Raw genomic sequence first — 21,324 nt, forward strand, 5'->3', positions numbered from 1 at the left:
CGGTGGGCAGGGAAGGGAAGGGAGTGGGGCTTGAGAGGGGAGAGGAGCAAGGGGAAGGGGGGGGGAAAAAGGTCATACCATGTATAGGAGCAGCTGGAGGACTTGCACAGACGATGCTTAAATGGGAGGGACATGTTTGGTGAAAAAAAACGCAGGGCTTGTGTTTCTATATTTACACTGCCACCAGGCAAGCGAAGCTTGAAGAGGGGTATCTGAGGCAAAGGCAGCTAGGAAACGAAATGTGGAGCCTCTGGAGCTCCATGGTGTTGCTTAAAACACGGTCCTGGCACGCTGCTTCCCCTGGTATGAACGCGCAGCAGCTGCCTCCACTCTCCTGGCCGGGCAGAGATCTCCCCTGCTGCTCTCAAAATGCAGTCGGCTGTGTTTGCATGTTGTGCTGGAGCTCAGGGACCTGCTGCTGCCCAATGCTCTTTAAAACGGGTTGCCAAAGGGCGTGCAAGAAGTCAGCAGCATGGGATTTGTGTGTGTGTTGCGTGCGGCGTGGGGCCACCTCTTGCTAAGATGCAAGAGCAGAGCAGGAGCACAGCAAGACAGCGTGCCCAACCTTGAGCCACACTCAGAGCCCTTCTCAGTGTGACAAGAAAGCCCTGTTTAAGTAAGGACATCTCAGAGAGGGCAAGCCCCAGGTGGCTGAACCCCCCCCCCCAAGTCACCTGAACGCCTGGTCAGGAGCCTTTCGGTGTGAGAGGGGACCCACGCAGGCAGCTGAGGAGCCCGGGAGGCTTTCACCCCCCAGCCACCCTCGGCAGTTGCAGGGCTGTGCCGGCAGAGGATCACAGCAGATCACAGTTCCCATTTCACCAGACCTCGCAGGCTTCATCTCCCCGTCCCCTCCCTCCGTCCCCCTTTGGCAGGCATCCCATGCTGCAGAGCGTGCCCGCCGGTGTGCCTGGCAGCGCGGGCACCCCCTTTCTCCCAGCCTGTAGGAGCAGAGGAAACCTTTAGGAGCTGCAGGGCAGGCGATATTTTTGGCCTGGGTCACAGATCGATTCCTGTCCACTCTTTCCCTGCCACTTGCAGGAAAGGGTCCCCCAGCGAGGATGTAGAGAAGAGCTTTAAAAGACGCGGAGCACGGCGCTGCAGCCTCCCATGCACCAGGTAACGTGCATGAGCAAAAATCCCCTTCTGCAGCTTGTGCTTTCTGGCTGGCCGGTAGCTTATCCCCTCACCTGCCTCCTGAAACCCGGCTTGAGGCGATGCTCTTGTTACTCACTGGGTGGGAAGAGGACGGTGCAGCCAGGTTTGCACCATCCTAGAGCTGGATGGGTGGCAGAGCTACTCTGGGTGCCAGGGAACGCGGGGCCAGACCAGGCGTCACAGCCTTTTCTCTCCCCAGCCCCAGCTCCCTGAAAGTACCAACAGAGCAGAGCAGCTTTCAGGCTGCATTTTGGGCATCATTCAGCATTTTTGCCATCTTCCACTGGCTCGGTTTCATCAGCACTCCACCGGCTGGGCACGTCTCCAAGAAATACTGTATTTGCCCAAACGAGCAGCAGAGTGGAAATGTACCAGAGGGGAGTCCCCTGCCTATTTCCCCTTTTATGTTTGCCTTCAGGTCTGTTTGGCAGAGGTCTTCCCCAGCCTCCTTCACCTGCCTGTCCTTCATAGATTGTCCTTGTTGCTGATGGGACATCTCAGCTCAGATGCCCCACACCAACAGGTGTTGGCAGAGCCATGCAAAGGGCAAAATAGGTGTTGACACAGGTTACAGGAGGGACAGACAGGTAGCCAGCTCTTTTGACCTGCTGCAGCTCTTTGCTTTCCATGGTATTGCTCATGTGTAGACATCTGGTCTCGGTGCCCTGTTTTATAGGGCACAGCATCCTGGGGATGGAGATGCAGGAGACAGTCTGCTGCCTCTGACAGAAAATCAACCAGATGCAAACATTGCTCCCTGCAGCATCCCCTTAGCTCCCACATGCACATGTCTGTGCTGAGCTCCATTCCTGATCTGGACAAGTTGCTCCAGACTAACTCTCATCGTGGTGTAACGCAGCATTTCCATGCTCTGTCTTCCCCCCACCTGTCTGCTCAGTACTGTCCTCGGGTTGCCTCCATTGGGAGCACTCATGTCCATGTCCCATGTCTCGTTCAGGCTGCCCTGAGCTGGGCGTTGTGTTTCCAGTCCCAGCTGGTCTGGCTCTCTCTTCCCACTGGAGCAGGGGACCTGTGCCATCCCTCGGAAAGGTGGCTTGTCTGATGCACACATCCTTTCTTTGCTTTGCCATCATCTGCCTCACAAGCAAGGCTTGTTCCCCATAGCCCACTCCAATGCTTTGCCTTTTCTTCCCTTTGTGGGTCTCTCCATCAGCTTTAGCACATAACCATAATCCTCTCCAGCATTTGTTTCACGCCTTAGCCACACACCCCTTGCTACCCACACAAACCATATACGCCTCATCCTTTACTCACCTCTTGATGCCATACACCAGTTCCACCCACAGCCCACGACATTTCTATTGCCAGCTTTGCCTTGGTTTACTGCAGATCCTCCTGCCCCAGGATATGCACTTCACACATCATCTCTGAGCATCTTCTCCCTGCACCAGCAGCAAAAAGCACGTGTGCCTTTGAGCTGCTGCCATGCAGCCACGCCAGCAAAGAAACCACCACCACCTGCCTCATGTTCCCTACTCTCAGCATCAACCCGACAAGGGAGAAATGACTGCTCGAGTCCAGCTGTATCCTCATTTCTACCCAAACCTACTGATGTTGCTGGGTGAGGGTGCAGTGAGCACCTCTCTTTAGAGAACCCCCTCTCACCCACCAGGCAGCACCCAGGCTAGGAGACAGCACTGAGGCCACGCAGAGCAGGTCACAGGCATGAACCAAGGGCTCAAAGTGCACCAAACCCCATCCATCTGCTGACCACAAGCCAGAGCCTGACGTGCTTTTACGGTGACAGCATCTCCACCTGGGAGAGGATACAAAAAAAACAGTGTTCCTCCTCAGGTAGGGACCAGAGGCTGGGACAGAGACCTGGAGAAGTTTCCATGAGGAAACCTACCCAAATATCACATTTCTTTTGGGTAGGTAGGAGCACCCAGGCTGGTTACTTGAGACAGGCCACAGGAATACGCAGCATAGCAGGGCCGCTTGCACGAGAGCTGAAATCAGCCCTTCTCATCTTTTGTGGCTGTTGGCTGACCTATTGCAGCGGCCCCAGGCACTCGGAGGGGGGAGAGATCCCAGGGCCCCTCATACACTTCAACATGCTCGTGCATGCACACTAGCCCCGATAACTTTACAGCTCTCAGAAAGGCTCACGGCTCAGCCAAACGCTTGCATCTTTCCTTAATCCTGCCAGCCCCCGTGCTCCTTGCGCATCGGTCAACGGGCAGCTGCACGTTCATTAGGGACTGCAGAGTTTGCAAACAAAGTCAGCCACATCCTTCCTATGAAACAGGTAATTGCACAGGAGAGACCTAACTCCTGAAATTAATCTCTTATTCACCAGCTGCTGACCCTGAGCAAAGTGATCCAGTATCAAAGCTGATCCCGCTTGGCCAGAGGATCTCCCGAGGTCCTTCCCAAGCCAAGCTGGCCCCTGGTTCTGCACTTGCACCCTCACGCTGCAGCTGCAGAGGACCTTGCAGGGACACGTTCATTCATCCAGAATGGGTTGTTACCCAAAGTGAAACTGCTTGCAAGGAAAATGGGTTTTACTTGCGTGCTTCTATCATTCGCAGTCTGAATGTTTCTTTGGTGGGTTTAGTTTTCCCCCCTGAAGTCCTATCTGAATATTTTCAAACCAAAATATTTAGATTTTTTTTTCCATTTTTGGCACACTTGTCCACTTACACAGACACTGTAGCACTTAAAGTTATCCAGGAAAACCTGTAGATCTGACTGGGGAAGGGGTGAGAAGTTTGTTTTTCCGGTTGGCGACACTTGCAATTATCAACCTTTTACCATGGTTTAAGGCAGGTGAGAAACGGGAGTCAGAAAAGTGGGACGGAAAACTAAATTCTTATCCAGGTTTCCTCCCTTTCTTCTTTCTCACACCCTCAAGAAAGCATTTCTGCACAGGGCTTTGATCAGCAGCTCAAGGTTACAGTAGGTGCCCTGTATGCATGAAACACTCTTTCCAATTTAATTGAAGTAGCTGCCAATAAAAAGGCAGATCAGATAGAGACTAAGTAAGTAGCCTCAGAGGAAGGACAGAATATATATATATAATTAATTATTTTCTGTTCCTGGGTAAAATCCAGTAACCTGTTTTGCGCAGCAGGTCAAGCAGAGATCAGAATAGCCTTAAACTTTAAAATTGCCTCCTCTATTTAAGTCTCAGCAGACCGCTGCCATTTTACTGGCGATGACGGGATCCTGGGGAATGTGAAACACAACTCAGAGGGAATAAACAAAGACCAGGCTCCCCCGGGCTTGTCTAACACCCATGCTTGGTGTTTGGGGTCGGGATCTCAGTAGTCGATGTTTGGTTGCTTGTCTCTCCTTTATCCTAGCCAGAAAGGCCTTGGGGCAGTGCTCTTGACTCTTGAGGAATCCATTCCAATACCCAGCCCTTTCCACAGCCATGCCCAAACCCCATCCCAAGTGTCTCAGAGAGAAGTCATTCAGATCTGTTTCTGCAGGAGAAGCGAAAGTGAAGATAGAGCTGAGAGCAGAGATCCAGAGGCCAGCCCCCAAATCCCACCTGATACTTTCATCTATGAGGAGTGACTGTAGCAGTCAGGAAAGCACAAGGATGAGGGCAGCATCTTTATGTGGTGTGAGGGAGGTTTCAGGCTACAGGAACTCATGAGCGTTCACACAAAACAAGGGCCTTCCTTAAGAGAAGATGGAACAAGTATTTGCAATGGCATGGGTTCACCTACCTGAATCCTGGAGGGTGGCTGCAGGCTGCCAACACCTTCTCCTGATGGTAGCTCCATAACATCTCTATGTCTCCAGGGTATGAAAAGGAGAATAAAAGGCAAAAAAACTATCTCATATTAATGAGCAAACTACCTATGTATGTCTGCATCCATCTTCCTGATACCACGGTTTTCCCTGCAGCATCAGGAGGGAGAGATTCAACCAACACTTCCATAGAGGACACCAGCGTGTCATCCCCTCTGCAAAACCCCATCAGTAGGAGAATCTGCCCCATCTTATCCCCCCTCTAAGCCTGCCAGAGAGGGAAACTCTGCAGGCTTGCAAAATAAATAGGGATGAATCCAAAGACCTCTTACTTCAGCATCAGATGCAAATGCAAACCAACCTTGCGCATTGTTCATACAGCGCCTGCTGTGAATGTACTCATTAGGGTCATCTGGTTTCAGTGGTGACAGTAGCAGAGCACGGTACAACATGTCCTTAGGCATTTTTAAATTCTATTTAAGTTTTCTTATTCATAAAGTGTTTTTTGTTGATTTTTTGTTGTTGTTTTGTTTGTTTGTTTTCCTAAGTTTCCAGTTGGATTGCCTCTGGTTGTTATTGGTTTTCTCATTTGTTTGTTTTTCCTAGCAATATTTTCAGTGTTAGAGATGCACAAAGTCATTAGCATTCCTAAAAGACAGTGGCAGTTTTGAGATGTTAAAGTTGTCAGCCAAGGAGGAATTAAGTGCATTAGGGTATTTGCATACAGGACTGAGCATCCACCCCAAATCCTTCCATGGGTCAGAGCAGAGCCAGGCACGATTTCACCATTCATTAGAGAGGTAGAGATGGAAAATGCAAATGGAGAGCTCACCTCCAACAAGAGAGGAGCCAGCCTGGGCCACAGCTTTCCGAGTCCATGTGATGTTTGATCCTATTCACCAACAAGCACCTTCAACACCTGCAGAAGTGTCAGGGTTGAAAGTGGCTCTTAAGGACTGGTTTAACCCCAAATCTGTGTTGATACAGCTGATACAAGTGACAGAAAAGCTCCCCTAGTCCTGCAACCAAAATTCATTGCTGCCTGCCCAATCCACCAACTCCAAACCACCTCTCCTCCGCTCCCAGCACTGCACTTTCCATGCTTGCACCCCTTAATACAGCACAAATCATGCCAGGATCAAGGGCGGACATAGCCACGATTCATGCTCTCCCTCTCCAGGCACGGTAACAATCAAAGCACAGCTTCAAATTTGCATTTTGCAACCCTGACTTTTGCAAAACTGTGAATCTGACCAGCAAACTTGAAAAACCTCCAACTGGTTTCACTGCCTGGAGCTATCCTGCTAGAATATCTATCCTGGCACCATCACCATCATCTGCCCTTCACCTCTCTGGTGCCTCCGATGCCAAACTTCGCAGATCCAAAGCTGGAAGCATGCAATGGTGTTACTCGATAGCCCATCTTCATGCTTATTTTAGGCAATGGAACCTTTCATGCTTTCAAAAAGGACTACTTTTATTTTTGAGAAACCTCCTGTACTTATTGGCTACTGTAAATACTCTTTTCATATGATGTTTTGAACTTACTTACAGGGCTCTGAAAATTGCAAGAAGACAGCACCTGAAATGATCTTGAAGAAATGATGACCTGTTAGTCCTGTACACCAAACATGAGGCACCCAACATGCAAGTGATTGCAGATGGAAAAAAGTTACACATCAGTAAGTACTGAATTTCATCTCTCCTCACGTGATGTTGATTCCCAATTTTTGCAGCAATCTGTTGTTCCATCACTCAGTTGTTTGCTCTGGGAGGTGTGCTCACTCCGTCTGCTTTGGACACCCCTGTTGGATTCAGTAGATCCTCCATGCATGCCCTAAAGCCAGGCTAGATGTCTTTCTGAAGACAAAGAAAGAGGCTGGGCAATCTGAGACATATCCGGGGTCTTGGTTTCAGGATATTTACCCTTAAGTGGAGGAGGCAGTCTGATTGCAAGGATGAGGCCCAAGCAGCAGGGTGAGGGCCAGGACCAGCACCTGCAGCTGCTGTTTTGGGCCATCCCTAGAGGAGGCAAGCGAGACTCCCAGCCCAGCCAAGCACCTTCAGTTTAGTAATTACACTCACACTTTGCTGCTTTCATGCTTTAAAGCGCTTACTCACAGAAATCCAATTAAATTTTCCCCTGAGGTATTTCCAGCCTCCCTCTGTTCTTCCCCTCACTCCTGAAAGCCCCAAGTCTTTCTTTGAAGGACAAAAAGTGCACATTGTTAGCATCACTAAACCACTGTCACTTCAAGTTATGAAGAGATTAAGTGCTTTCCAGCACCTTTCCGAAATTTATGATCTAAAACAAACTGCTCCGCTACAACCAAAACCCTCTGGGGACCCAATGCAAAAATCACAGGGAAATCACCCGTGGTCTGTCTTGTTAACATCATCAGGATCCTTGTAGGAGGTCCATCATTTTTAAGCAAGTAAAGCTAAATCTAATTGATTTTGTCACTGTCAGATCCATTCTTTATTTACTTAAAAAAAAAAAAGGCATTAGGGAAAGTGTGTTGAGCTGGCAAGAGATAGGAATAAGCCACCTCAGAGTCTTTTTCCGCAGCCGATCAGCTGCCACCTCATTATTTATAGACGCCCTGCTCTTCGGGCTTGTTTATTTCCCTTCCCCAAGGTGGTGGTGGGAGGTAAAGCTCTGACATTCAGGCCCAGGTGCCTCGGACCCTGACCTTTCCTTCAGAGAGCAGGCACATTTCAAGGAAACTTTAGACCCTGGTGTCCGCCACCTCACCGGGAGCCCAATGCAGAGCTGCAAGCAAGTGGTGAGCAGAGATCTGTTAACTAGCCGGCATATACTCATAAGGACAGTCATAAAACCGGCCTATGATTATCTTATACCTGGAAAGAGAAGCAGAAGTAGTCAAGCCTCTGGTTTCGAGGCAGAACAAGCACAATGAAGACATTACGTCCAAAAGAGACTTCAGTTTTCCATCAGCTAAGCTTTCCCCAAGTTCAAATGCTGCAGGAAATAGGCATCGCAACGGTTATGGGTAGTGCTTTTCAGTCCCATCTCTCATGCAGAATCATCTGGTAAAGCAAACTGAAAAAAAGCAGCCCTGAAGCCTGCTGCAGAACAAGACAAGTAGCACATTGCTGCAGCTTCATTTGGGAGCGATCTCACACAAGCACACTCCAGGGCTTTTCCACACTCTCCACACTGGCAGGAGAATCAGTTTCTGGCTGTTCTTCCCTCCTGCCAGCTGCAGGATGGAGTCAAAACAAAATGCTGTGAGCCCTTTGCACCCCAGCAGGCCGCACAGGGCTGCTTTCACCTCAGGCGGGGACATCTTCATACCCCACACTGCTACTGCTCTGGCCTCGCTTGGAAATCACAGCTCAGCAGAGGATGTGTGGAAGGAACGAAGATGTGGCCAGACGCTGGCCATGGCTCCTCAAATTTCTGCCTCCCTGAGGAGCTGAAGCAGAGGACAGAGGGGGATGGGGGATATCAGTAGGCAACAAGGTGACAGCAAGAAGAAAGCTTTCTTGTATGGAAAAAAAAAACTTAAAGAAGTGAAGGCAGGAACCTTTCCTGCTCTAAACACTTTCAGAAAGCACAGGCAAGGGTAGTGCAGGCTATGCACTGTCCCTACATGACAGAAGTGCTATTACCTAGAAGGTCACCTCCGTAAAAGGTTTTTCATTAGATGGTTGCAGATAGGGCAGGCAGCTCACTGAAGGGCTGAGCGCCCACGCAGACAGCTACATCGGCTGCATCTCAGCCGTGTGAGCAGGCTGTAGAGGATTTTTATAGCTGACTTCTCTGGTGACTTTGGTTGAAGCCTGATTTCTCAGGTCTATTAGCTGGGCAGCTGAGCTTTCTGTTTCTCCTTGCTGATGGCTCTGGAAAGCCTTCTGCATGCCACTGCACCTCTCACCCAAACACCACTCATCCCAGCCTGTCATCCCCCCCAGTAATAGGGAAAACAGCAAGACAAGAATCCCTTAAACAGAACAGGCCTAGGAAAAGCATGTTTTTCCAGCATATATCAAGCTCATTTCATCTTGTTACTCAGCCTGATGTTTCTTTTCCTCCAATTTCTGCTCAGGCAGGGAGTTGCAGGGGTTTTGAGACCAGCTTTGCTGCAGGAATTCCTACATCAACAAAATCCTCAGAGTTACCATTGTTACAACATCTTCCTCAAATTTTATTAAATGCTTACAAAAAAAATAATCCAGGACACGCCATGAATTTAAGCAGAAAGCAAACTGATGCAGGAGGAGAGGCTGCCCTTCCTCCAGGAGGGCAGAAGCAAATTGCAAAGTTATGTTGAGAGCCTTTGTGAGAAGAGGACAGGAATAAGACTTTAAAGAAGGGGTCAGGGGCATGCTAACACCATGAAGTATGAAGACATGGGAGAGCTCGGGAGCTGGCTTACAGAGCTGTGGCCTGGAAATCAGAGTGCCACGCTTCAGGGGCGTGTTTTCCCCACGTCTACAGCAAGCCCGGACCTCTGCCAACAACTTGCGAGGATGCCATTTCACCTTGGTGGCCCCCAGCATAAGAGAAGCTGTCATTTCCCATATCTCCTGCCCACCCACAGGAGGACAACGTGCAGGTTATCAGTGTGCCTGACACCTTTGACATTCAGAAGAAAGATTTCAGTTGTTTGTTCCCTAACTTGGGGGCTCAAGCAAATCCTTTTCCGAGAGGAGGGAGATGATGCCAGCAACCAACGCTCCTCACCTGGACAAGGAGACCTCACACCCATGACAGACATGGAGAGAAGGCTCAGCTTTTTGAGACAAAGCTGCTATTGCCACTGTTGAGGTGGAAAAGTAGCAGGAACATTGCAGCATGGTTACTTAACTGTGATTAAAGGACAATCTTAAAAAAAGGATTAAGTCAAATATAATTTGACATACACACAGAGATGGAAGATCTTCGAAGCAGATGTTGCAGAGGCTGTGCTGTAAACGGGGGAAAGCTTCACCCATGGGGTGACATGGGGTCCTCACCCATCAAAAGCCTTTCAAGCACCAGTTCTCACTGGGTTTCTCGTGAGCTCCCCCCTCTCTCCCAGCACCCAGCCACCAAGAGTCAGAAGTGGTTCACCATACAGCAGGAGCCTTGCCGGCTGGGCAGGACAGCAGCTCCTCCTCTTCCAGCATGTGAGAAAGAGGGAGCAGAGCCACAGCCTCCTTTCTCCATAGGGGAGCCAGATTTAACAATAACAAAAATAAAAAAAGCCAAAGAGTCATGTAGGAGGTTAAAACAGGGATTAGGTTTTGCCAGCTGATCTCGTTCCTTGCACCCAGCCGGAGGCAGCACAGGGCATTGCTCACACCCCAAGAGGAGAGTCAGGCTATACCGAGGCAGACTGACATCAGGCAGGAGGAGAAGAGAAACATCCTTTCATTATCTTCTGTGGAGCAGAGGAAATAGTGGCATTGAAGATTGCATCGAGCCAGGACCAAGCTCAGCTGTAAGACAAGAGAACAAAAAGTTTAAGCATACTTGTGGCAGGGCAAGAAGTAATACCCTGGGCTGTGTTTTGTCTAGCAATTGAAGGTGGCTTTCTCCCACTTGTTTTCAGAGCCCTGTGAACCACTTCGCTGCCCATACAAGCTTTTGCACTGCAGGGCAGCCAGCTGTACTACACAGCAGGGCAGGAGCTGAGCAGGGTGGCGGAGCTGCAGCCCTGAGCATCCCTGCATCCAGGGCTTGGCCGCCCCAGCTGATGCCCGGCAGAGGTCACAGCTGCCCAGGCAGAGGGAAGGACACGCTCCCACCAGCCTCCTCCACCCCAGGAGGCCATTAGCAGGTTCCCTTCCAAGCCCAAAGCCACTGGAGCACGGAGCATGTTCCTGCAGCCCCGGGCAGCCGCAGCTCCGCCCAGGACCATCTGTGGCCATATCGGGTTCCTGCAGCTCCCGGTCTGCTCCGCGTGGGACAGCTGGCACTGCCGAGGGACCCGGCACACAAATGCCTTGTCTGCCAGTGATGGATGGCTCCTCCACTCCGAGACACTCCCTTCTGATCCCAAGTTGGGGTCCCAGGGTGGGTGACCAAGAGCAGACCAGCTTAACCCTTTAAAAGCCTCTTGACTCAGTTTCCAGCTCTGTTTCTTCCCAGCTCATCACAAGCCCACCCAAGCTTCTCAAGCAGTGTTTCCCCTCCATCCCCAGGTTTTCAGCTCTGTCCTTTCTGCTGGCAAGAAAGCAAAGCTGTCTTCCCCTTCGCATTTGCTTCATTGTGCAGCCAGGGGGAAGCCACTCACAAGCCTTGCTGGTTGCAGGATTTCTCCCTAGCGCACAAAGCTCTGAAGGAGACTCAGACAAAGCCAAGCATGACAGGAGAGGCAAACAAATTAAGAGCTGGCTTACTTCTGCTGCCTCATCACATCTCGCTGCTTCTCTATCCAAACACACAGACATGCCATGGACGTTACCAACCATTAGGGCACTCTAATACCCACAGCACAGCAGGTGCCAAGCCAGAGGGATGCTGAGACAGGAGCAAGAGTGATCTTAAGAGCACAGACCACAGATTCTGAGGTCACAGGGCACAAACGAGTCTAACTTCTAACAGAGGAAGAGTTTTCCCGGTGCATGCAGACTATACCTAAGTTTCTCTACAATCTTCCCCTCCCCGCCCTGCCCCATGCCTTCCTCTGTAGGATATGGCACAGTTTGCAGCAAGACCCAGATTCTGCCCTTTTACCCTTGTGGGAAGCCACATTTTTCTGGGATACAGCAGTCCATAGGACAAGAGCACTCGGAGCTGATTAGTTATTGGGAACTTCATCACCCTACCTCTTTAGTATTCACAACACAATGAGCCTGAGCAGTTCAACCTTAAAATTCTGGCTCAGCAATGCTGCTAGATCACAGATCATCTTGTAATGTATGCTGTCCGTGGGACCACATTAACCTGGGATGGATGAAATCATTCCACAATCAATCCTAACATCAGGCAAGTGTACTAGTTCACGCTGCAGCAGATAAAAATGACCCAAGCAGTTTTCAATTCCTGTGCAAACAGAACCAGAATAGCATTGAACAGCAAGTACGTCCTCTCCAACTGAGGCTTTTTGGCTTTCTGATCCAGAAGAAAAACAGTGCATTCCTACAGTGCTGGGGAAAACAGCAGGTATATGATAGAGTGGGCTCTCAGCGTTTTTTTTGGGGCCATCACACACTTGTTTCCAGGAGTAGCTCTTGGAATAGAGCAGGTCCTAATCCCAGCCTTGTGCCTAAGGCACAAAGCTGATAAGCTGCTGGGAATGCTCAACAGTTGTCACCCCAGCTCGCCCAAATCCCCTCGAGCCCCCTCGCCAAAATGCTGGGAGGTTTCTCATAGCTGCAGCTGAAATAAACGCACCAGCTGGGAGCAGCGCACCACTTGCTAGGCACTGCCCAGACCATGCCCAGCACAACTTCTGCTTTGGATGACAGCTCACCCACATGACACCTCTTTGGTGCTGCTCTTCCCCTTTTTTCCCCTCCCTCATTCTTTTTTTTTTTTTTTTGGAAGAGTCATCCTCCTTTCACCTCCTCCATGAACAGTTGGCAAATACACTGTCTGCTCAGTGTGGACGAGCTTCCATGAGCCCAACGGCAATGCCAGGTGCTCAAGCACAAATATCCGTTCTGCTCTTCTGAGAGCTTTATTTAGGGGTAGTTCTCCTGCACTGTGGTATCATGCTACACCCCTTGCCTCTGGATTGATGCTCGGGCTGAAATCTCACTAAGCAGAGCACATGCAATAGCCCCTCTGGGCAACCCTGACATCACCCCGTCTCCTCTTCCTCGCCCCATCTCCTCTTCCTCGTTTCAGGATGCTCGGCTGCATCCAGCGCTGGGGATTAGGGGGCTCAGTGATTTATGCCTCATTTCACAGCAAAACTCAGCAACTCTACACTGAGCGAGAGCCAGGGCAGAGTCACATTTCTTTCTGGGAGCTGCCAAATAGTTGTGGCTTGGTGGTTGGTGTTCCCCAGCCTTGCTGAGGAGGAGAAAGAGGAGAACTGGGACTAGGTTTACCTTGCTGCCCCCGGCACAGGGAGTCTGCACAGGGCTCAGCAGAAAGGGATTGGTGGCAGCAGCAAAGTGCTGCTCCAGTGAGCTGGTGGCAGAAAGCTGGGAGAGCTGCTGTGCATCCTGCCATGAGCAGCAGTTTCAGCTGAAGGGGTTCCAGGTGTGATTGCCGCTGGAAAGGAGACCCTGTCCAGACCACAGCCTATTTCTGTTTTGCTGGAGAATGTGTTGTACTGGGACAACAGCAGCAGTGCTCCTTAACAGAAAGGGAAAGCTAGGTTTTGTCTTGAAGACTAACGAGTGCAAATAAAGGAGGCTGCCACTGAGCTCGACACAGAAAGGCAACACCAGAGCTAGCATTACGACAACGACAAGGCACTTTACCACCAGATAAGCACAGCTTTTTAAATCCTGCCTTTCGCAGGGATGCCCTTCTGCCAGCTGAAATCAAAGCTGGTATTGACTTGGCCTCAAGTGACACACGCAGTTTATGGCTGCCCTGCTGCACACAGCACGGTGTCAGAGTATTAATAGCTGGAATTTGGAAAACTATGAGACATTCCTAACTTGCCCCCTTGGAAGCGTTAGCCCAGGGGTGAGCCCACATCTACCCTAAGCTTTGTGCTTCCTTCCAGGAGATGACAATGCTGATCACGGTCTCATCCTCCGTCCAGCCCGCTCCCACCCACCACCACCTCTCCCCCCCTCCCACACTCCCAAAGCCCCGCAAGGACAACCTGAGGCTCCAGCAGCTGCTGAAGAAGGCAGCCAAGAAGAACGCCGTGCTAGCTGCAGAGCAAGCCAAGTCCTTTCGGTCCAGCCTCTCCCCCGTGAACGAGGCCAGCTCTGACCTGGAGCACAATGAGAGCCTTCCCCCTACAGAGACACCCAAAGCTGCAGCTCCCGCATGTGCCAGCCTCACAGGCCACCTCTCCGTCAGGCCCGTCACCCAGCACCGCGTCCCCTCCCCGATCCGGAGGGGCAAGCCTTTCGCCCTGAAGGTCACCGAGCAGAGGCGCATCGCTGAGCACCTCAGGTTCACAACCCCGCCAGCTGAGCCCCCTCCACACAGGCCAGGTGCTTCCCAGACCCCACAGCAGCCCGGAGGCCCAGATGCCCACCTTCCTGCCCCAGAAAACCCTTCGATACTCATTGTCCCCCAGCCTCCTCCTTCCAGCACACCCAGCAAAGAAAGGGCACCAGAGGTTACCTACATCACCAAGGTGCACACTTATTTCCGCAGCGTCAAGGCGCCCAGGGCCAAGACACCAACAAGCCAGACCCAAGCAACCACCAGCAGTGAAGAAAAAAGATCTTCTCCAGCACCTGAACCATCTCCAGGGCAGATACCTGCACCACTTGATGACAGCAAGGCCCCAGCTCCCACACCGGAGCCTCCCCTTCCTGCTGCTGCAGAGGCAGAGCCCCCTAACCACACTCCCAGGCCTGCCTCTCCTCAAGAGCCCACCACAGCCCCCTTGCCCAAACCCAGCACCTCTGATGCCCACTCCCATAAAGTTACAGCCCATGGAAGTGACACAGAAATACCCGGATCAGAGAGAGCTCCTGAATTGCCCGAGGCAAATGGTGAGAGCTTAAAACCACCAACACCCAGCACTCCCTGGAGGCCAGCACACCCAGAAACAGCAAGCCCTGCCCGAGCTGACAGCACAGGGGCCGTGTCTGCAGACATGAAGGCAGAACACGTCATGCACCCTCAGCCAGACCCCAGCTTACCAAACACCAGCCCTCCCCTCAAAACAGAGCCAGCAGTAGCATCAGGGGAAGCAGCAAGACCTGGGGCTGATGGCTGGCATCGCCTTAGGAAGCACTTGATGGTGCAGCCAGAAACACCCAGCTTCCCTGAGCCTGAGCCAGAAAAGCAGGGGCAGGACGAAGGGAACAAGAAGGACAGCTCTCAAGAAGTCATCAGTCGAGACATCAGACCATTTAAATCGAGGGCCACAAGGATGTGGGATGCTATTTTATACCAGATGACAGTCAACAAGGAGAAGAAGCAGAAAGCAGACGAGAAGAAAGCGCAGAAGGAAGCAAGCTTCTTCCTTCCCCGCCGCCTGCCCATCCTTCTACACAAACCACGCTTCGATGCCCGGAAACTGAGAGAGCTGGCTGCCAAACCCATGGCGAGGATCAGCACCATGTTCGAGGTGGGCCGGTATGGACCCCAAGCAGCCAAGGAGCACACCAGGAGCTTTAACCGAACAGCATCGGGGTGGTCAGTCAACTGAAGGCAAGCTGCTTGACCAGAGCCATCCTCCGGAGGTTCCTGTGGGGTGCCAAGCACAAGAGCACCTACCGCTAGGTTTTCTGCCTGACAGAGCCTAGTATCAGGAAAAAATAAAAATAAAATAAAACCCCTCCAAGCCAGCAGCCTCACACTGAGGGTTTAAGGGTTATTCTGTACATGTACATAAGCTCAAATGCCTAACATACCACATCCACAGGTCATGAGTCAGGAAAATAAGCACACTTGGTTCAGAAAGAGACAACAACAAACACTATGCAGTAATGTGGCAGGGAGAGGTGACACAGCAAAGAGGAGGAATTGCCTGTAGAAAAAGTCTGTTTTAGAGGATTTTGGAGGAGGAGGATGGAATCTAAATTTATTTTACTCTGCTTAAGAGCAAGAGAAATCCTAGAAACAAAAGTTGTGGTAGATAAGATGACATGAAGGAATCTGCATTGCTCCACATCTTGCCTAGGGAGTCTTAGAAACTGAACTTTAAGAGCAAACACGTCCTTAGCCTCTCTACTACAAACACTGCACCCTGCAGCAATACACTAAAGCAAGGTGGAAACACAACCCTTCACCTGAGACACAAGAAAGGGACAGCATGAAGTCTAATCCATCCTACTCTCACACAGCAGTTCCACTGCGAAAATAATTGGGCATTATCATTTCACACCCTTCTAGGTCAGCCTAGTAAGTTGCAGCACACAGAAGACCAGCTTCTTTGCAATAATCAAGTTCTGCTATGTATTTTACTTTTTTTTTTTTTAAGTACAGCTGGGTTTGGTGTTTTCATGATAATCAGCAAGAGCCTGCTTCAGCATGTGAGTATCCAAGTTGGTGTATTTAACAAGGTGCTGTTTTCTGGGGGATCCTGCTAAGCCCACGTAGTCTTGTTTTCAGGGGCCATATTATGACAGTTGCAAACTTACTGGTGCCTGATGTCCTGAAAAAGAGCTAATTAAAACAAATTCCCTGACACCAGCCATCCACAGAGACAACTGTCCTATCCAGCATTATAGCCACCCCTTTGCATCTCCATCACCACCAGGCTTATAAACAAGAAAGCTGGTGACCAGCTATTTCTGTCTCTCAAGGGACTTTGTCATATGCTGGGATGTTCCTACACAGCTGATATAGGATTGCTATGTTTAGCCCTATAGGAAATTGGATACAGGGCTCTTGACATTCTCTTCGCATACAGAGGATATGGAGCTGAGCACAATTTCCCCAAGCCTAACTGGAAATAGACGTGGGGGGAGGGGAGGGGGAATAAAAGCCCTTTTTACTGCTTTGCAGACTTCCAATTTTGTGATGATGCTATCAGGAGAGCTCAGTGAAGTTTTCACTCTGCTAGTCTTATCCTCTGTTTTGTATCCTCTTCCTTATTTCAAGAGGAAAAATAGAAGAAAGCAAAAGCCCAGGTATCTAAAGCTTAGATTTCTCCTCCCTCTGACCTCCAGTTTCACAAGAAAAAGCTGAAAAGAGGTAGTTTGGAAACACCTCTGTAATCACAAGTGGATCCTAGATCAGCTTTGCAGGATAATTCGACGTGCTGCAAGACAAGATTATAGAGAAAGATTCACATAGGAACAGAAATCAAACAGACCACAGCTTAAAACACGTAAAATGCTTAACGTTAAAGGCAGATAAAGATGACCTTATCACAGTGATGAAGTGGCACCTTGCTGTAGCGCAAATAGATGGACACCTATGCACAAGTCTGCATTCAAAGGCAAAACAAACATTGATTAGAGTTGGGAGATTAACTGTATTGGGACAGAGAACACTATTTCAGAAGCAGCTATGCTTTAACCCACTTTATCCTACAGCACCAGTGACCCAGAACAATCCAGAACAATGAGCAGCTCTCACACAAGGCAAAGAGGAGAGGCTTGTGCCCTACATCTGCTGGGCTTCCCACCAGGCTGCATCTGCAGCCCAACCCCGGTGCACAAGGATGGAGAACCTCTGCTTCTACAGGGAATTAGAGGTAGGCAAGTCTGATTCCTGAACATTTGGTCCTTCCTCCCTGAGAGAAGAGGGCCCTGCAGAGACAAACCCTGGCACAAGAGCATTGCAGACAGGAGAACAGATGCCCAGAGGCAACAGGAGATCTCCACCACCTCCTATTTCGGAGCCTTTACAGCACATCACAGCCTGAGCTGCCGTCATGAGCGAGGGAAGGGGAGCACCACTGGGCATGAAGTTCAGTGTCAATGTCAAACAGCCTCAGGCTGTTGGTAAGAGCCCAGATTGCCGCTTAGAGAAAACCTCTTACTCAGCAGCTGGCTCAGAGGTCCCGCAGCTCAGGAGAGTAGCGGAAAAACTGTACCTGCACTCAAGTGACTAGGAAGCTGATGAGATAGTGTTGAGTGAGGGATACGCAGGTAGAACAGAAAGGTTTGGGAGCAGAAAGTCATGAGGGGATCATGCAGTAGGGAAAAAAAGGATGAACATAGTCATGGGGAAGAGAATCTGAGGAGCAGGGACCTCTCAGCACATAAAATAACCAGCTAAAAGCTCAAGAACATCAACTAGCCAAGATCCTTCAGCTGCTGCAGTGCTTTTGCTATTCATAGAGAAGAAAAAAAAATCAAAAAACCACATTTATGCAAGTAAGCCCATAGGACAGCAGTGCTGCTCAGTGGCTGTTCAAATGTATCCTAGAGGACTTACCAAGATAGTCACCAACCTTTTAAGAAAGGCTGCTGGAAGAAAGTGAACCTGAGGGCACCTTCCTTTGAACTGCTTGCAGAAACTAGGTGGGGCAAACAAAACCTGCCAAGATGTTGCTGTTAAAAATTGAAGCCCAGTAGGATCTACCTGGTGCATCAAAAGAGACTTCAGAAGAAAGACGACAACAGATCAAAGAGGAGACCTTAATGGGTTTCTGGAAGCCATGGGCAGAGAAGCAAGTAGAGGACACAAGCCCTGTGGGCTCCTTCTCCCTTATAAAGGAAAAGGTAGCTATGGGCAGGCTTGGGTTTGTACTACTGCCCACCTCAGATTGGCATTCAAGAGAGGTTCTCTTCTAAATGGGCACCACAAAAGCAGGGAAAACCACAAAAGTAGGGGAAAAAAGCAACATTCAGAAGTCAGCTCCTTGAAGAAGGAAAAAAAATAGCAAACCCCCGAGCAGAACTCAGAAACAAAGGTGTTTTGTAGCAGACAGCACTATTTATAAGCTTGGCTATGAAATAAAGCTTCTTTTTCATAGTAGAAGGAAAAAATGAGCTTGTTTTCACCCCCAGCAACATCCTCTCCATTCAATGCCAGATGCTGCCTGGTTGGATCCAGCCAGTTATCACCTCCCTCTGTGCCATCCCTCCTTATTGCCACATCCCTCTACCATCATCCACTCAAGATAACACCAGGAGATCTATTACCAAACACAACATGAGCAAGAATTCCTGAGCTGCAAACACCATTTCAAGAAGTCACACATCCCAGCTCTGTCCCCCCTGCTTGCTGCACACCCAAGGACAGTCTGCTCTGTTGGTCTACCCAGCACAGCAGATGTTCATGTCCTCCCCACCACAACCCTACCATGGGCTGGTTCCAAGAGGTCACTGAAGTCATTGCAAGTTCCCCCACCCCACCCCAGTAAGTAACTGGAATTAAAGCCCAGAATCATTTGAATTATTTGAATCTCAGGACTATCAGTCCCCATGCTCAGTCAGTGACCTCCAGCTATGTATTTCTCCTTGCAACAGAAGAGAGTGTAAATAAATCCAGCAGGGATACTCCATTTGAGCTTGCAAAGGCAAACACCTTCACCAGAACAACAAATAGCTAAGAGACTTGTTTTGCAGGTTAAACACAGGTACCCAGCTCCCTAGAAGCATCAGGAAAAATCAGAAAAAAGCACACACTCCTGCTGTGCTCCTTCCAGCCCAAAGCCAGGCATTTGCCCAAGAAGCAAGGCTCCAGCTGTTATTGCATTTTATCTTCCAACTTGCCCAAAGTTTAGCTGGCAGAAATAACCCAAGTGTCCCACCAAAGCAGCACCAGGAGTTGGTTGTGCAGAGCAAGGTCACACCCCACCTACCTGGTTAAGGAGTCCTCCAGGCATGCTATTGCTCTGCAGCATCGTCTATCAACACCTTCTTGTACTGGCCATGGCCTGTTGCAACAAATTTGTACTTCTTGCCAGAAGGAGTGGACTGGACAGGAGAGAAAGAAATAGCCAGAGTCAGCAGCTTTCTCCCTCAAATAACCAAAGCTAGAGGAACGTGATAGCTGTCTGTAATCCCAGAGGGCTTAGGGATCCTGGTGCTCTGCAGGGTTGGTTTCACCCATGGCAAAAGCCATTTTCATTCCCTGCACACTGGCAGCAATACAGATCCAGGAACAGACAACATACTTCCATCTTCTCTCAGGCTGGACAGTTTGAACAGCAGCTGCTTGCTGAATTTAATAGCCCTTCCCACAGAGGTACCAGTAGGCACAACACCCCAGATCCATCTACAAGTATTGATAATACTTTAGGCCTAACTGCAGATGTTTTTCTTTACTCTCAGGCCTAAAAAGCATAACAAGAGCTAAGTAACTCATGTTTGCAGTTCAATTTTAGCTTAGAAGGCTTGAGCTACCAGCCCATTGTCTAAGAAGAACAAGCCATTCAGAAGACCCGTCAGTATTACTGGTTATCATGGATTTTTTGCCCACATTTTTGCTAGGACTGGAGCTATAAGAGCTCTTCCTAACAGTGACCTCATGCATGCGATTGCATTGATAGTTACAGGCAGCCTTTGTCTCTATGTGTCACTGTCTTCTCAGTGCTTCCAACCCAGTTAAGAGCCCTCTCCCTGCTCTGAAAAGGAAAGGACTCCTGCCCCCACACATGTACCAACTTACCTTGATATTGGTCTCAGGTTTGGGATTGCCTTTCTGTTCCCAAAGGCTTCTTTTACTCACGATGTCCCCAGCCACGATATCCTGAGAAGATGAGGTTCTCATTACCCTCCACCACCAGTGGTGCTGGACGTGCCTGTGTTCACATCTCCAGCCCCACGTATCTGACCTCCTTTTACAGCTACAGTATCACATTGTCTGACCTACAGCAGCTGCAGCTAAAACCCAAGACTATGAAAACTTCTTCCTATTCCTTGTATATCCTGTGTTTTCCTCTCTCTCACTGTCTCCAACAAGAGCCTGGACCAGAGATCCCAGATGTTTATTTTCTTAAGTTTGTTAACTATTTAAGACATGTTAACATCAAGGCTTTTTTGGGCGGAAGGAATTTTACTCATATAAACACCGGCTTACAACCCATGTGTTACAGAACCACCCTTGCTCACAACAACCAAGAAGTAAGGTTATTAAGAGCAATCCATAATATCCATTGCATTTTCCAAATTTACAAGATTTATCATCACAGTGATAGACCCAATATTGCTCTCAACAACTGGAGTTGAGCCCTATCTCCTGCAGAATAGATGTATGGTTTCCCCCCCAGTGAATTTACCCCTATTTCAAAGGAGGGCCTCAACCAGCATCACAGAGGCTTTCCTAGCTGCACCACTGAGGAACAATTCGGCACCCTAGCAGAGTTTCTCTCCTGCACAAAGCACGACACATCCCACAGTTGCCTTACCTTACAGGCCGGGGTCTTCACAGCAGACTGAGCTGCAACCTCTCCAGTCTCCCAGAGGCTTTTCGTGCTGGCCACCATCATGCTGGTGGTGGGAAGGTCGAGAGAGGGCTGTCGGACAGGCTTTGGAGCCTTTGTGGATGTCTAGAAGAGAGATGAAAAGAGATCTCAATTGGGGAACTTAACAGCTCTGAGCATGTTGTTTTTTGTTTTTTCCCCTCTAATTGGAGGTTCTCAGGGATGAAGGGCTTTAAAAGGAGATGTTGGTGGTTCCTGCCAGAGGCTCTCACCCCACAAACAGGGAACACGAGGAAACAAGGATAGGGCAGCTCACTAAAGAAGCTTTCATGCCCTGGAAGGAGACAGACAGGAGAAACAGCTGCTCCTATCCAAGGGGAGAAGTCTCAGTTGCCACCTCCCAGAAGGTGAGGCTGAGACACGGTGGTAGAGCTACACCCTGCATGGGGGGCTCCTTGTAGGCCACGGACAGAGAGCACAGCACCTCACCTCGATGGCTTGCGTGTACTGCTCCAGCCTGTCATCAATCTTCGACACGGGGAGGGGAGGCTGGCTCTTCTTGATGCTGTTACTG

At 49.8% G+C, this 21,324-nt stretch overlaps 2 protein-coding genes across 5 annotated transcripts in view; one reads left to right on the forward strand and one right to left on the reverse strand.

The window, feature by feature from the left end:
* The first annotated feature begins 11 nt into the window (after positions 1-11).
* Positions 12-15,282, forward strand: PRR33 (proline rich 33). Of its 2 annotated transcripts, XM_083838531.1 has the most exons (3): positions 12-1,119; positions 6,436-6,563; positions 13,521-15,282. In XM_083838531.1, the coding sequence occupies exons 2-3, from the start codon at positions 6,543-6,545 to the stop codon at positions 15,132-15,134; spliced, it is 1,635 nt and encodes a 544-aa protein (XP_083694657.1). In that variant the 5' UTR covers positions 12-1,119; positions 6,436-6,542; the 3' UTR covers positions 15,135-15,282. The 2 variants fall into 2 exon arrangements, with proteins under 2 accessions (XP_083694657.1, XP_083694658.1); XM_083838532.1 differs by lacking the exon at positions 12-1,119 and having other exon boundaries at positions 3,787-6,563.
* Positions 9,030-21,324, reverse strand: part of LSP1 (lymphocyte specific protein 1) — a 40,336-nt gene continuing 28,041 nt past the window's right edge. For all 3 annotated transcript variants that reach the window (XM_083838542.1, XM_083838540.1, XM_083838541.1), the window contains 5 exons: positions 21,240-21,321; positions 20,736-20,876; positions 19,997-20,077; positions 19,188-19,302; positions 9,030-10,329 (listed from right to left, as the gene is read on the reverse strand). In XM_083838542.1, coding sequence (XP_083694668.1) covers positions 19,213-19,302; positions 19,997-20,077; positions 20,736-20,876; positions 21,240-21,321 — 394 coding nt within the window. In that variant the 3' untranslated portion in view covers positions 9,030-10,329; positions 19,188-19,212. The remainder of the gene's footprint in view (positions 10,330-19,187; positions 19,303-19,996; positions 20,078-20,735; positions 20,877-21,239; positions 21,322-21,324) is intronic.

This window comes from Anser anser (assembly GCF_964211835.1).
Source record: "Anser anser genome assembly, chromosome: 5".
In the NCBI taxonomy this organism is placed as follows: Eukaryota; Metazoa; Chordata; class Aves; order Anseriformes; family Anatidae; genus Anser; species Anser anser.

Coding starts and splice junctions, on each gene's coding strand:
- PRR33 (XM_083838531.1), top strand. CDS start 6,543: ATGGAAAAAAGTTACACATCA. Junction 6,564..13,520: donor TGGAAAAAAGTTACACATCA/GTAAGTACTGAA, acceptor GCTTCCTTCCAG/GAGATGACAATGCTGATCAC.